General features: G+C 48.5%; 1 protein-coding gene across 1 annotated transcript; it reads left to right on the top strand.

Moving 5' to 3' along the window:
• Positions 1–6,397: 6,397 nt before the first annotated feature.
• Positions 6,398–13,202, top strand: LOC116894545 (uncharacterized protein C19orf85-like). Its single transcript, XM_032896253.1, has 2 exons — positions 6,398–6,570; positions 12,507–13,202. The coding sequence occupies exons 1-2, from the start codon at positions 6,398–6,400 to the stop codon at positions 13,009–13,011; spliced, it is 678 nt and encodes a 225-aa protein (XP_032752144.1). The 3' UTR covers positions 13,012–13,202.
• Positions 13,203–14,377: the final 1,175 nt, after the last annotated feature.

The raw sequence follows: 14,377 nt of genomic DNA, 5'->3' as shown, positions 1-14,377 counted from the left end.
TGCTAAGGAGCCACTCTCTTGATGCCCGGGTAAGGAGAGAGGATTCTTTTGCTTTTTTCTTAAGATCTATTTATTTTTACTTTCTCTGTATGCATGAGTGCCCACATGCATGTCTGTGCACCACATATGTACCCGGTGCCCGAGGAAGCCAAAAGAAACTGTCAGATCCTCGAGCTAGAGTTTCAGGGCAGTTGCGAACTGTCAGGTGTGGTCCCAAGGAACTGAAGCCCAGTCCTCTGTAAAACTAGCAGTTGTTCTTAACTACCAAGCCATCACTCCAGCTCTAAGTTAGTGGTGTTAACTAAAAAAAAAAAAAAAAAAAAAAAACAAAAAAAACAACAACAACAAGAAAACAAACCAAACAACAACAACAACAAAAAAACATGCAGGGGTGGGGAAGAAAAAAAAAAAAAACCATGCAGAGGGCTGGTGAGGTGGCTCAGCAGATACTGATGCTTACTGCCCAATCTGATGCTGGAATTCAAGTCATGTCTGTAGAGGAATTTTAATCCAGCAACATGGCTATTCTGGCTGGAACACAGATATGACGTTAGTACATGCCTTTAATCCCAGGGGACAGAGGCAAGCAGATCTCTTGAGTCAAGGTCAGCCTGGAGTGGACCAAGTTTCAGGTAAAGAGAATCTTAGGACCAGACGTGGTGGCGCATGCCTTTGATCCCAGCCCTCGGGAGATAGAGGCAGACAGGCCATCTTCTGAGTTCTAGGCAATCAGTCGAGTCAGCGAGTTGAGAGGCTATGCAGTAGAGTTCAGAGGCAGATTTTTTAGAGATAGTTTTGTAGAGACAGGTTGCAGGTGAAGACAGGATGAGCCAGAGAATGGAAAGAAAGCAAATTAGAACAGATTTCTAGATTTAAGGTCAAGCAGAGCGATTCAGCCAGAAGCTGAAAGAATCATTGTTTGGAGAAGCGTTTGGGCCAGAGCAGCTGAGTTGAACCAGCCAGCCGGAATTCAGAAAGAGGCAGAAAGGGTAAGTTTATTCAACAGTAAGCATCAGACATGACCATTACATCTGGAAAATAACAATTGCATTTACAATATGCATATGGTGAGAGGAAAGAACCAACTCCCACCAGTTGTCCTCGGATCGGTACCTATGCTGTGCACAAAGTAAGTCGGTAAATGTAATCTGCATTTTCTCATTTTGTGTATTAGAGAGATCCAGAGAACCTGGCTTTGATTCCTAGAGTCCTAGATTCCTAGAATTCACAACTATCTGTAACTCCAGTTCCACGGAACCCGATGCCCTCCAGAGACACTGGGTACATAGATACAGACATAAGCATGGACAAAACAGCCATACACATAAAAGTAAATCTATTAATTAAGTTCAAAGTCTCTCCTGAAACTCATGGCGGCCCCTTAGCTGTGAGGCCCTGCAAAATCAAAAAGGAAGTTCCATGATTCCGATATACAGTGACACAATAAACACTCTGTATGGGTCTGAAAGTCACTGAAGGAAAACCCCAGACTCCATAGTAGGCAAAGACAAAGAGCATTTATTCTGCAGAAACAACCAGCATTCGGGAATCAACCATTCTTCAAAATGGGCACCCCAGACAAAGGTGCCCAGGCCTTCTTATAGGAAACCAGGGGGCGGGGGACACACGGACTGTCTAGAAGAATTAGGTAATCTAAAATTTCATAGGTGGGTGCTAGGTCACAGGTGACCAATGGTCTGCCTTCCTATGCCATGAACTTTTAGCCACAGGCGGAGATAGGCCTGCCCGGCGCAGATGGCCCATCCTGAGATAAAATATTTCTCTATTTTTGTGGTTATCCCCAGGCCGTTCTTTGGGAGTGGGTTTTATGACCTTGTGCCTGGATTTTATGGTCTGCTCCTGGAGCTGCTGCCTTATGGCCTTCTTTTCAAAGTCAGACCTGGTCCTTAAGTGAAGACAAATGGGGTCTATGTTGTCCTGTCAATTCCCATTCCAAAATGGAAGAGGAGTGGAAAGATAGAAAAGGGGGGAAAAACCCACCGCAATCACAGCGGGGCAAACATTAGACTCTGTACTTCCACTGGCTGAAGCGGGGCACCTGACATCCTGTGGGCTTTGGTGCAGCATACTTGGTCTCAGTGAAGGCTGGTCCTTCCCCATGACATTTTCTTTTTTTTTTTTTTTTTTTTTTTCTTTTTTTTTTAGGAGCTGGGGATCGAACCCAGGGCCTTGGCCCTAGGCAAGCGCTCTACCACTGAGCTAAATCCCCAACCCTCCATGACATTTTCTTTACCAAATGTCTACATTCTTGGTTTCTCCAACATACTCAGGTTTCCATCACAACTTAGACTTTACTTCCACAACTTCATGCATGGCCCACTCAAGGTCTTTGTAGTGGTTTGAAACAAAATGGCCCCCATAGGCCCACAGGGAGTGACACTATTAGGAGGTGTGGCTTTGTTGGAGGAAGTATGTCACTAGGGGATGGGCCTCAAGGTCCCAGAAGCTCAAGCCAGTTTACTTCCTGCTTCCTACTGATCTCTGAGCGCCTTGTCTGCCTGCACACTGCCATATTCTCACCTTGCTGACAATGAAATGAGCCTCTGAACCTGTAAGCCAGCCCCAATTAAATGTTGTCCTTATAAGAGTTGCCTTGGTCACCGTGTCTGTTCACAGCAATAGAGACAAACTCTAACTATGACAGTCTTTCTGTAAGGAGCCCTGCCCTGCAATGCATTACATAATTTTCCAGGTTTTTCTCTCTCACCTTGGTGAGACACCAGGGTGTTAAAAATGCCCTCGAAGAGACAGATGCACTGTTCTTTTCAGGAGAAAGTCTTCCAAATGAGTTTGCCTTTTTATACCCATCACCACTCTCGGCAGGTAAAGTAAGGTTTCCTGGACCACAAGCACTCTGGTACTGGGGCAGTCCTGGTAACGGGGAGACGGTGCCTAAGTGATTACCGAGGCAGGGCGGGGTGGGGAGGGCGGAGCACACAGAGCATGGATACACAAGACACAGGATTTGTTTTCCAACCAAGCAGTGGATGCATACTATTTCGTACTGTTCAGAACGGTATGGAAATTTAAATGAATGCTTTATTTCTGGAATTTTCTGTGTGGTATTTGAAGACCAAGACTGATTGTCTGAACTAAAACCAGAGAGACCTCAGACTACATGGGGGTGCGGGGTTGGAAATCACTGGAGATTTTCACACAAAATGGTACAAGAGAAAAGGGGGTCTGAAATCTAGAGCTGGACTTCCCAATGTCAGTAGAGATATTAGCTTCCCCTGGCAGAGCCATTCCCAGGCTGCAAGCTGTGTGTCCTCAGGCTGGACATGGCTTGGAAACAGAGAAGCTGGTGGATGTTTCTGTTGGCTGCTAGGAGCAAGGAATCCAAGTCAGCTTCTGAAGCTGAGCTAGCAAGACTGCTGTACTAGCTACAGCAGTGGTGACCCCTGGCTGGCCCTTGGTGTCTGAGTCTTTCATTCGACTCCGGAGAGACCTGAGAGTATACTTCCAGCAACTCCCAACCAAGGAATCCCGGCCTTCCCCCACCCACAAAGATTTGTAAAAAGTAGTCGCTATCTGGAAGTGGAGACAAGCCTCCCATAGGACCTAAGTGTAAGTGTTAACAGCTCTGAGGGGAAAGGTTTCCTTGATACAAGTGTTGCAGTTCTGGGTAGAAAGGTTTTCCCAGCTTAAGTGTTGCAATTCCAGTATCTGGGAAGTCAGACACCAAGAAATACCACAAAGGCACATTATACAAGAAACCTCACACGAGAGATTTATTGGAGGGGGCAGGAGAGATGGCTCAGCGGTTAAGAGCACTTACTGCCCTACCAGAGGCCCTGAGTTCAAATCCCAGCAACCACATGGTGGCTCACAACCATCTGTAATGAGATCTGATGTTCTCTTCTGGTGTGTCTGAAGTCAGGGACAGTGTACTTATATAATAAACACATCTTTTTTTTTTTTTTTCTGGAGCTGGGGACAGAACCCAGGGCCTTGCGCTTGCTAGGCAAGCGCTCTACCACTGAGCTAAATCCCCAACCCCATAAACACATCTTTTTTAAAAAAGATTTATTGGGAAAGACAAGAGGGTGTGGCTGCCTCTGCTCAGGTGAGAAGCAGCAAAGAACAGGTCAGGAGGCAGGCTTTATATAGTGTCTTGGGTGGGAGGGTCAGGGTTTTCTAAGATGGTCTGGGATTGATGGGATTCTCTGGCCTGTTCTTGGGCTTTTTTGTTTGTTTGTTTTCCCTCTGTAAGACAGAGCTTGGTCGCTTGCTTCTCTATGGGCTGGAATGGCTTTTATGATTGGGGACAGGGCCTGGCCACCAGCTCTCCTCAAGGAACTTACACTAAGAAGGGCGGTCACCTTAAGATAATATACTTTTCCTTCCCAGAATTCTCGCCCACTACTGGAGTCTCAGGTTCAGCTGGGTCTGTGTGTTTCCTTAGAAAGGAGTAACTATTTTTCCTTTCTTCTTTTTCCATCAGATTCTAGCCAGATACTTAGTCTGCTCTTAAACTCCCTCACTGTGGCTTTGGGCTTCCTTGCTCTGATTCTAAAGATCCCCGCCCTGCAGTGTGGCTCGGCTACCTGCTGTCTTGTGGCTGACTTCCCAGTTCATTCCCCCCACCCCCACCCCACCCCACCCCTTCGCTGACAATCCTGAGCTTGACAGCTTGCCTGCTCTGGGAGTTGCTTTTTAAACTCTAATAAATTATCCTTGAGTTTCCATCTGAATCTTAATCCTTTTTTTAAAAGAGATTGGCTATTTTACATGTTTATTTATTTATATATGTGTTTGTTTATTTATTTAAAAGCTTAATTTATTTGTTGTATGTACATGAGTGTTCATGAACACCAGAAGAGGGCATCAGATCCCATTACAGATGGCTGTGAGCCACCATGTGGTTGCTGGAAATTGAACTCAGGACCTCTGGAAGAGCAGTCAGTGCTCTTAACCACTGAGCCACCTCTCTAGGCCCTTCCTCATTCTTTTATTAATGAAACTAAGGACTTCATGAGAGGACCCTGATTTCCCCTTCCCTGAATCATATGATATCTCTGCTGAGATACCTCAAGAGGGCTGGTAATATGTCTGTTCTGCCTTTAAATTCTTTAAATCAGCAGAGAAAATGAACCTGTATCTGCCTCACTAGATGATCTCACACATAGACACACACATAGACAGACAGACAGACAGACAGGGGGATTGAACCTAGTCAAGATGGAAAGGCAGGCACAGCAACAGTGAGGAGCATTCATTCAGAGAACCAAGTGTGACAGTGTGCTGTTGTAGTCCCAGCACCGGGAAAGTGGAGACAGGAGGAGCCGAAAGTTCAGGACCATTCCCAGCCACATATCGAATGAAATGAGAACCTGACTGTTCCTTAATAGGGTTGAAGAGAAGGCGTTATAGTAAATATGAGGGAGAGCACAGCAGAGGCATCTGGAAGAGCCCAGACCTAACCCAGCCATGGCGGTCGGGGAGGGGGCGGGGAGGCAGGGGGGTGGGAGGGAGGAGACAAGAAGAGCCCCTGGGAACCAAGAGAGAACTTGTGGACCAAGGGAGTGTCAAAATGGCTGACTTATGTAGGAATAGGAAGCTGAGGGACGGGAAGTGAAGCCCGGGCCCTGGGTTGGAGAGGTTTAGGGTAGTGGGGGCGGAGTGAGACGTGCTGGGCGGAGCCACAGGGACTGAGGGAGACTTGTACTGGGTTTCTTTGGAATCTGATACATTTTAAATGGAAGGCCAACCTTGACAACATAAGAATTACTTAAGACCCTGTCTCAAGAATGAAATAAAGCCTAAGAGACCCTGAGACTCCCAGAGACCTGAGACCTCAATTTCTCCTTGATGATTCTGGTGCCAGCACAAAGAAATAGGCCTTGGGTGGGGTAGCCTGAGGATGGTGGGCCAATGTGGGGTGCTTGACCCACCCCTGGAGGTGCTGGCACCCCTCTCAGAGACAGGATCCTTCTTCCAGCCACCAGCGATCCCCTCCCCGCGTCTCCTTTTTAAAGGCTCTCAACATTAATCGCTGCGGTTGACTCTGCCTAGCCTGGCCTTGCTAAAGAGGCTTTTGTCCCCTTAATTGGCTATCTCTAAGAGCCTTTCTATGCCTCAGCACCCACGCGCCCCTGCTTTATATCCCAGGCCCAACTATGTGTTAATTGGGCATGTAAGAGATGTGTGGGGCGTCCCCTCCCCTCCCCGCCCCTTGCCTTCCTATATTAGCCCCTCACCTGCAGTCATCGGAGTCTAGCATCTGCAGTGGGATAGGCACAGCGCGAGGGCTCACCTTAATTACCAGGGTGGTTTCTCATTCTGCAATGCCAGGCCTTGAGTCCATATGCTCCTGTCCCATCTCGGGTTTGGGGGGTGATTTCTGATCTGCATTGTGACTCCTGAGTAAAACGCCATGCACCCTGGATCCCCTGCAGTCCCCGGGGTCTCTGAGCCTGGGCCCCGAGAGCTGTGTGCCTTTGTGAGCGGGGCTTCGGCCCACATGCTGCGGGCCCTGCAACCCAGGCGTACCCGGCCCTCCAAGCGCAGGCCCAACCACCGGAGGTTTCTACACAACCAGATCTGCAGGTGAGGGGTGCTGGAAGGGAGGCACAGGGTGGACACCGGGAGGCCCTAAGGCTGGTTTTGGCACCATTTTGTGTGCATTCCTGTGTGCCTTCTGCGCACTAGAGTCAATCAATACCCATCACTCAGCAAAGCTGAGTCCCAGGTGGGAGACAGAGGGTAAGAAATGGCCTGAGTAAATAAGTGTAGCGAGGCACTGTGGCCCGGGACTGTAACCTTAACACTCCCAGTTTTCGGCCAGTTTACTTAGCATGTAAGAGGCCAGCCAGGTTAGGTAACAAGATTCTGCCTAAATAAATAAATAAATAAATAAATAAATAAATAAATAAATAAATAAATAAGAGAGGGTATGGCACCACCGTGTGGATGTGCTTGGACAAGACGATTTAAGACAAAGTGGATCTCAGCTGTTCAGCCAGAACCCATAAAGAGAGAAGCCCGACAAAGCTGCCCGGCACGAACTGGCAGAGAGGCTGTGGATAACAGGGAATAGGTCCCTTTTAGAAAGGATGAAAGGTCCTGGAGCTGCTTAGAGGCGTTGGTTTTACAAGATGGTGAATACTGGTTAGGTGTGGCGGAACATGCCTACAACCCCAAGACTCCGGAGGCTGGGATTCAGAAAGGTTAGGGGATCAGCCTGGCTGCAGATCACTGAACAGTGACCTAGGAGATCTCGCTCTCGCTCTCGCTCTCGCTCGCTCTCTCTCGCTCTCTCTCTCTTCGCTCCAAGTTAGCTTTGGGACTTGCTGTGGAGCTTCTCCTCTGTCCAGCTGAGCGGCCGCTGCCTGTTGTTGTATAGAACACACTTTCAATTGCAAGTCACAGTCCAAAGAAACAGTTCTTGGGCCGGACGTGCTGTGGCTGCTCGCCTTTAATCCCGGCATTTAGGAGGCATAGGTAGGGGAGCTCTGTGAGTCGAGGCCAGCCTGGTCTACACAGTGAGTTCCAGGACAGCCAAGGCTACATGGTGAGACCTTGTCTCCAACAACAACAACAAAATCATTCTATGCTGGGGTTGGGGATTTAGCTCAGTGGTAGAGCGCTTGCCTAGCAAACGCAAGGCCCTGGGTTCGGTCCCCAGCTCCGAAAAAAAGAAAAAGAAAAAAAAATCATTCTATGCTGTATAGAAGGACATGGTTTAGATGATCGTGCGTACATTTTTTTTTTCTTTCTTTTCTTCGGAGCTGGGGACCGAACCCAGGGCCTTGCGCTTGCTAGGCAAGTGCTCTACCACTGAGCTAAATCCCCAACCCCACGCTTACATTTTTTAATCAGCTCCTGACGCACCCATTTATCAAGTATTGTCACCTTTTTTATTTGCTTCAAATGCCAAATGGCTTCTAATCTCCTTTGTGAAACTTCTTGAACAAAAACAAAAAAGAAGAAAAGGTAGAGGAAGGAAGGAAGGAAGGAAGGAAGGAAGGAAGGAAGGAAAAAGAAAGAAAGGAAGAAAGAAAGGAAGAAAGAAAGAAAGAAAGAAAGAAAGAAAGAAAGAAAGAAAGACAGACAAATTTTTTTTTGAGACAGTTTCTCTGTGTAGCCCTGGCTGTCCTGGAACTCACTCTGTAGACCAGGCTGACCTCGAACTCAGAGATGTGCCTGCCTCTCCCTCCCAAGAGCTAGAATCAAAGCTTCCCTCTATCACACCTTGCAAAACCAATGTCTTGAGTCACCAGGGTTCTGTTTGTTCCTTAGCAGTTCCTGAGCCAAATGCATTACTAACGTTGCAAATTGTCTCTTCTGCTGTATTCTTTTGTACTCAAATAAAAAAAAAATCACTCAGGTCAGGTACTTAACCCAGCACTTGGGAGGTAGAAGCAGGCAGATCTCTCTGAGTCTGAGGGCAGCCTGGTCTACAGAGTGAGTTCCAGGATAGCCAGAACTATACAGAGAAACCCTGTCTCTAAAAAAAAACAAACAAAAAAACAAAAGTCACTAATGTTTGCTGTTTATTCATTGCCAGTTTCCATAGTACAAAAATTATAAATAATAAATGATGTTTTAACATATCAGTGTTTATTAACAATGTATTCCAGTATCAAACCTCAAGTTGCAATAATACTAAGCAGAAACTATTGTGCACCAACCTTGGGCCATGCTTGCTTAGCATGAATGAAGTTCGGGTTTCAACTTCATTGCAGTATAAAAGCAAGCACAGCAGTGCAGCTGTAATCATAGCATCCAGCGGGCGGAGGCACAAAGATCAGGAGCTCAAAAGTGAAAAGATCTGGAACATCCCAAGTGCCACTGAATCCACTGAACACATTTTTTCTTAAATCAAAGGGTTTGTGTGTTCCAGGCTGGCCTCAAACACAATTATATACCAAAGGATGACCTTGAACTCCTGATCTGCCTGCTTCGACCTCCTGGAATCACAGGTGTACACCATGCCAGCTCAATTAGCCAAGAGATCAGGAACTCGAGGTCCTCCTCTGCTGCAAGGATTTCAAGTCTAGCCTCAGCTACACTTAAGACTCTGTCTCAAAACAAATAGAAAGGGGTTGGGGATTTAGCTCAGTGGTAGAGCGCTTGCCTAGCAAGCACAAGGCCCTGGGTTTGGTCCCCAGCTCCAAAAAGAAAAGAAAAAGAAAAAGAAAAAAAAACAAATAGAAAACAGCGAATTTCCCAGTTATGTAAACTTTTACCTAGACTTTAAAATGAAGACTACGTTAGGAGATGGCAAATGTTATGGAGGAAGAAATGGGATAGGAGGGAGTGTGATTGTTTTAAAGGAGGAGGCCAAGGAAGCTTCACTGAGAATGGGTTTGAGCTAAGGCTTGGAGAAGGTGAGGCACATTGAGCATCTAGGTGGCAGCCAGAGCCAGAGTAAAGGCACGGAGGCTGAGGATAGTGGGGTGATGGTGGTGATGGAGGGAATGGTGGTGATGGTGGTGATGGCAGTGTTGTTGTTGGTGGTGATGGTGGTGATGGTGGTGGTGGTGATGGAGGTGATGGCAGTAATGGTAGTGGTGGTGGTGGTGGTGATGGTGGTGGTGGTGATGGTGGTGGTAGGTGGTGATGGTAGTGGTGGTGGTGGTGATGGTGGTGGTGGTGATGGTGGTGGTAGTGCTGTGCTGGTGATGATGGTAATGGGGGTGATATTGGTGCTGGTGGTGATAATAATGATGGTGGTGATGATGGTGACTGTGGTGTTGGTGGTGATGATGACAATGATTCTGGTGGCATGGTGATGGGTTATAATGAAGATGACAGTAACAAGTGCACGACATTTAAATGTACCACATGCTGCACTTGACTTTTAAATCATGATGAGTTAGAACTCATTCACAGTAAGTGCACTTCTGATCCTCTTGCCTCCACCGACCATGTGCTAGGGTGCAGGTGCGCGCCAGCACACCCAGTGTATTCACTGCTGGGGGTCTGACCCAGGGACTGGTGTGTGCACCCTACTAACTGAGCTACCTTCCAAACCCAGGGAGTAATCGTTCCTCAAAGTGTGTGTGTGTGTGTGTGTGTGTGTGTGTGTATGCGCGCGTGCATGCACATGCGCGTCACCCATCCACACGTGTGCTGTTGTTTCTGCGATAGAGTATTTCTATGTCCTGGTACTCACTCTGTCAGCCAGATTGGTCTCAAACACCTACCAATCTCCCTGCCTCAGCCTCCAAGAGAATTGAGATTACATATGTATAGCATCGTGCTCAGCTGGTTTTTTATTATAATTTAATATCCTCTCTCTCTCTCCCTCTCCCTCCCTCCCTCCCTGTTTCCCTCTGCCTCCTTCTCTCCTCCTCCCTCTCTCCTTTTCCCTCTCTACCTCCCTGTCTCACCTCTTTCTCTTTCCTGCTTTGTCTCTGGAATCTTTATTGACATAAGAACTCATATAGTCCAGGCTGTCTCCAAATTCAGTACGTGGCCAAGGGTGGCATTGAACTCATGATCCTTCTGCCTCCATTTTTCAAGTGCTGGGACTGCAGGTGTGTTGCACCCACCATGAACGGCTACTAGCAGAAGTAGAGCTAGCCTGGGATGACACCCCCTAATTCTGCAGGATTCTAACAGTCAGTTGTGTAGACTTAATCACAGGTGTGGCTCCCCGCTCTGCTTTAAAATTTTAATTTTGAAAATTAGTATACAAAGTATCTGGTTTCCTTACGGGACTTTATCTTTTTAAAAGATTTATTTTTTTATCCATGCTTTGCCTTCCTGTATGTCTATGTGCCACACGTATGCAGTGCACTCAGAGGCCAGAAGAGGGCGACAGCTCCCTTGGCAGTGGAGCTACAGATGCTTGTAAACCTCCGTGTGCGTGCTGGGAATGGAATCCGGTCCTCTGAGAGAGCAGCCAGTTCTGCTAATCACTGAGCCATCTCTTCTTCCCCACATATGGCATTTTCATACACGTATTTTTGGTGCACTGTGTGCAGTTTGACGTTGATTGCTATACCATCAGAGAGCTGAGTACTGGCGGACTTTGGGACTGTTGTTCTTCTGAATCATCACCTTCCTCAGTATTTTGTAAGCGTCCCTTCCTCCCTTGCCTGTTGATTGGCTTACTAAAGTGCTGACGGCCAATAGCTGAAGCAGGAAGGGAGGGCGGAACTTCCAGGCAGAGAGAGCGTCTCTGGGAGAAGAATCAGAGACCATAGATTTGCCAGGACAGGGAGGTAGAACTTTCCACAGCGGGTCGTGGGCGAAGAGTCAACTAGATGAGCTAACTGGGAGGTAGCCCAAGCCAAAGATCTAAGTTCTTATAGATATTAATAAGTCTGTGGATCATTATTTAACCGCTGGCAGGTCCAGAAATTTCTGGTCTAATACACACTTAGTTTGGGTTGATCCCACCCACCTTCTTCCTCTCCCTGTCTCCCTGTGCCACCGTCACTTGTACCCTTCCACCCACAGTCTTCCTCTTCCCCTTCTGTATCACAGCCGTTCTATTACCCTCCGCACCTCCCTCCCTTGGAACCTCATGGCTCCTGCCATGTGCCTTTTCTAGTTTCTCGATCTCAACCCACCCTCACTCCCACAGAAATACACTTATACAGATCGGCAACTATGGGGCAGCTAGACAGCTCAGCAGGTAAAGGTACTTGCAACCAAGCCGGACTTACTGAGTAAAATACCAGGAAAAGGGCTGAAGAAGAGCTGGCTTAGTAGTTAAAAATAATTTGCTGCCCTTCCAGAGAGCCAGGGTTCAGTTCTCGGCACACACACCGGGTGGCTCACAACTATCTATAAACAGGCACCCAGATACACTCACACAAACACAGACATTAAAAGAAACAGAAACTCACATAACCTTCACGTGTGGTGTGGAGAGTGGGGTGGGGGGGAATGAGGGGGAAGGAAGGAGGTAGAGGGAGCATACACACAATGTTTTAAAAAGTTATTTAAGATAATAGCAAAAATTAATTTTTAAAAATAAAAGAATTTGGGGAAACACAATTCAGTCCCAGCTGTTTATGAAATCTGTCCACGGGACTGCTAAGGGGTGGAAGTACCAGGAGAGGGTTGGAGCTTCTGGCAAGAGACACGAGGGTGTGGGCAGCATTGAAGAATGCTCACTTATCAATAGGCAGTGCACCGCTGGCCCACGGCTCCCCTTCGCTGTTATTGACTGGAAAGGAGCTCTTTCCCCGAGACATTTCACTTTCCTGTATTGGAATAGGGTTATGATAAATCTTCACTGTCAAGATGTGTCCAGGATTGGGCTAACGGAACTTCCTTGAGCAGTGCGCAACCCACAGCAATCAGAACTCCCCTAGGGAGACATAATGACCTGTCAGACTCATGAAAATGAAGGCAGGGGCCAGGAAATGAGCTGGCAGAGGAGAGGAATGGGCCTGAAAGAAGAGACATGTCTCTCCGGGTGAAGTGCAGGGCGGGGGAGGGGTGGGGGATGGAACTCAGAAGAGGGGTCTTCCTAGGCGTACAACTGACTCTCTCCTTCCCTCCCTCCCTCCCCCTCCTTCCAGGGAGTTTGCCAAGATTGAAGCCGCCACCCAACACCTGGCCCTGACCATCCTGTCTCAAAAAGCGCCTGCCCAGAGACCACAGCTCCAAAGGCCACCTCCACCACCTCCATCCCCCTTCCTGGGGGTGGCATGTGCTGAGGCCCCCATGGAAGTGCCCCATGGTAGCCCCAGCTTGAGCCCGGCTGCCCTAGACACCTCGACCCTTGACCTCTTTGATGACATTCTGCTCCCTCCTACGTGTCCCTTGGTGACTCCTGACAGCTTCAGCCAGACTCTCACTGCTGGTAACCCCCAGGTGGCATCCGATTTCACCTCTCATGCTCTGGGCTCAGGAGACCAGGGACAGCCAACCCCAATACAGGCCCCAAGGTTCTCCAATTTTCTGCTCCCTCCCCAGAATGCCCAAGGGGGAAGCCTGGAGCCTGGCTGGGGTTGGGGAGACAGTTGGGAGGCACCTTGTGCCTGTGATCCTCAGGGGATCCTGGACAGCTGGGGAACCCTTTGAAACCCATTCACAACACAAGCTAAACCCATCTCAGGCCCAGCCAACCTCCCCGCTCCTGACAGACGTAAGACCATTGCTCAGTTGGTAGAGTGCCTGGCCAACATGCAAGAAGCCAGGATTCCATGCCCAGAACCCCATAAACATGTAAAATAAACCCTGGAAAAATAAACCAAGCTGGGGTTCCCACTGTGCACCACAGTCCAGAGCTCTGCTCCCAGACCCAGGGCCACTCTCTGTCCACTTGACTAACCCCTACATATCTCCTGCATATCACAGAGGGACAGGATGGAGAACTCTGGGAGAATCGCTGGCCATCAATGTTCCCTCCTTCCTTCCCAGTGGCTGGGTTGCGCACGCACGCACGCACGCACGCACACACACACACACACACACACACACACACACAACCTGTTCTCTTCCTGGTGTCTGCTCTGTCTCAATAGTCCCCAATTCCACAGAGCATTGCTATGGAGTGGGCCCAGGACTTGGTGTTAAGACTCTGCGGACAAAGCAGATAAGAGCCCCCTCTCTGTGGGTACGTAATGCCCAAGAACCTGCAGAGAGCTTCAGAGAGCAAGATGGAGTTCCAGTTTTTGATTGGAATGAGTGTTAGGACACCAATAAAATGTGTGGCTGACTGAGAGGACTATGGGACATGCACGGTCAGGGAGGGCCTGAAATGTAAGCAGAATCGGGCTGTCAGAAGGCATGGGATCCTGGGGCAGGAACTGCACAGCCAAGGCCCTGAGGTGGAACTCTGAAGCCACTAAGGGAGGTCAGTGTAGCTGAAGAGTTCTGAGTGTGTAAGAGGAGAGGCCTATCGTGAATTGAGGAAAGTTTAAACCTAGTTTTTATTGTGGGTTGTTGGGGTTTTCTCTTTAGACAGTGCTGGGATTGCAGGCCTGTCATATTATGCCTCACTCCCCTCTCTTAGGGTTTCCCAAAAATGCCCTAGTCTGTCTGTCCTGGGCAGGTCCCACCTTCCTGTGTGTATGTACTTGTGTCTCTTTGTCCTGGGCACACACACATTCTTGGGTTGAGGAGATGGGGTGGGGGGTGGGGGTGCTGTCCTGTCCTCCTCCAGCTCTCAGGTCCAGAGGGAGGCCTGGAGGCCTCAGTAAGGAGCTGCAGGGGTTGGGTTCCAGATTTCTGCAGGGTTGGAAGGCAAGGCTCAGACTCGAAGCTGGCACACGATGACCACTGCTGTGGCTAGGACAGCATACTCTTGCTAGCCCAGTCCCAGCCGCTGGTTTAACCAGCCAGCCAGCCAGGCAGGACCTGAGTGCACAAGCTTGTGCTTTGAGAATGCTCCACGAGGGGGCTCCAGTGTCTACATCACTCGGGCTGGGTGCTGGCTTTTCGGTTT

The sequence above is a fragment of the Rattus rattus genome, chromosome 2 (genome assembly GCF_011064425.1).
Source record: "Rattus rattus isolate New Zealand chromosome 2, Rrattus_CSIRO_v1, whole genome shotgun sequence".
NCBI lineage: Eukaryota > Metazoa > Chordata > Mammalia > Rodentia > Muridae > Rattus > Rattus rattus.
The sequence above is the reverse complement of the archived record's forward strand: the minus strand, read 5'-3'. Positions and strand labels throughout refer to the sequence as shown.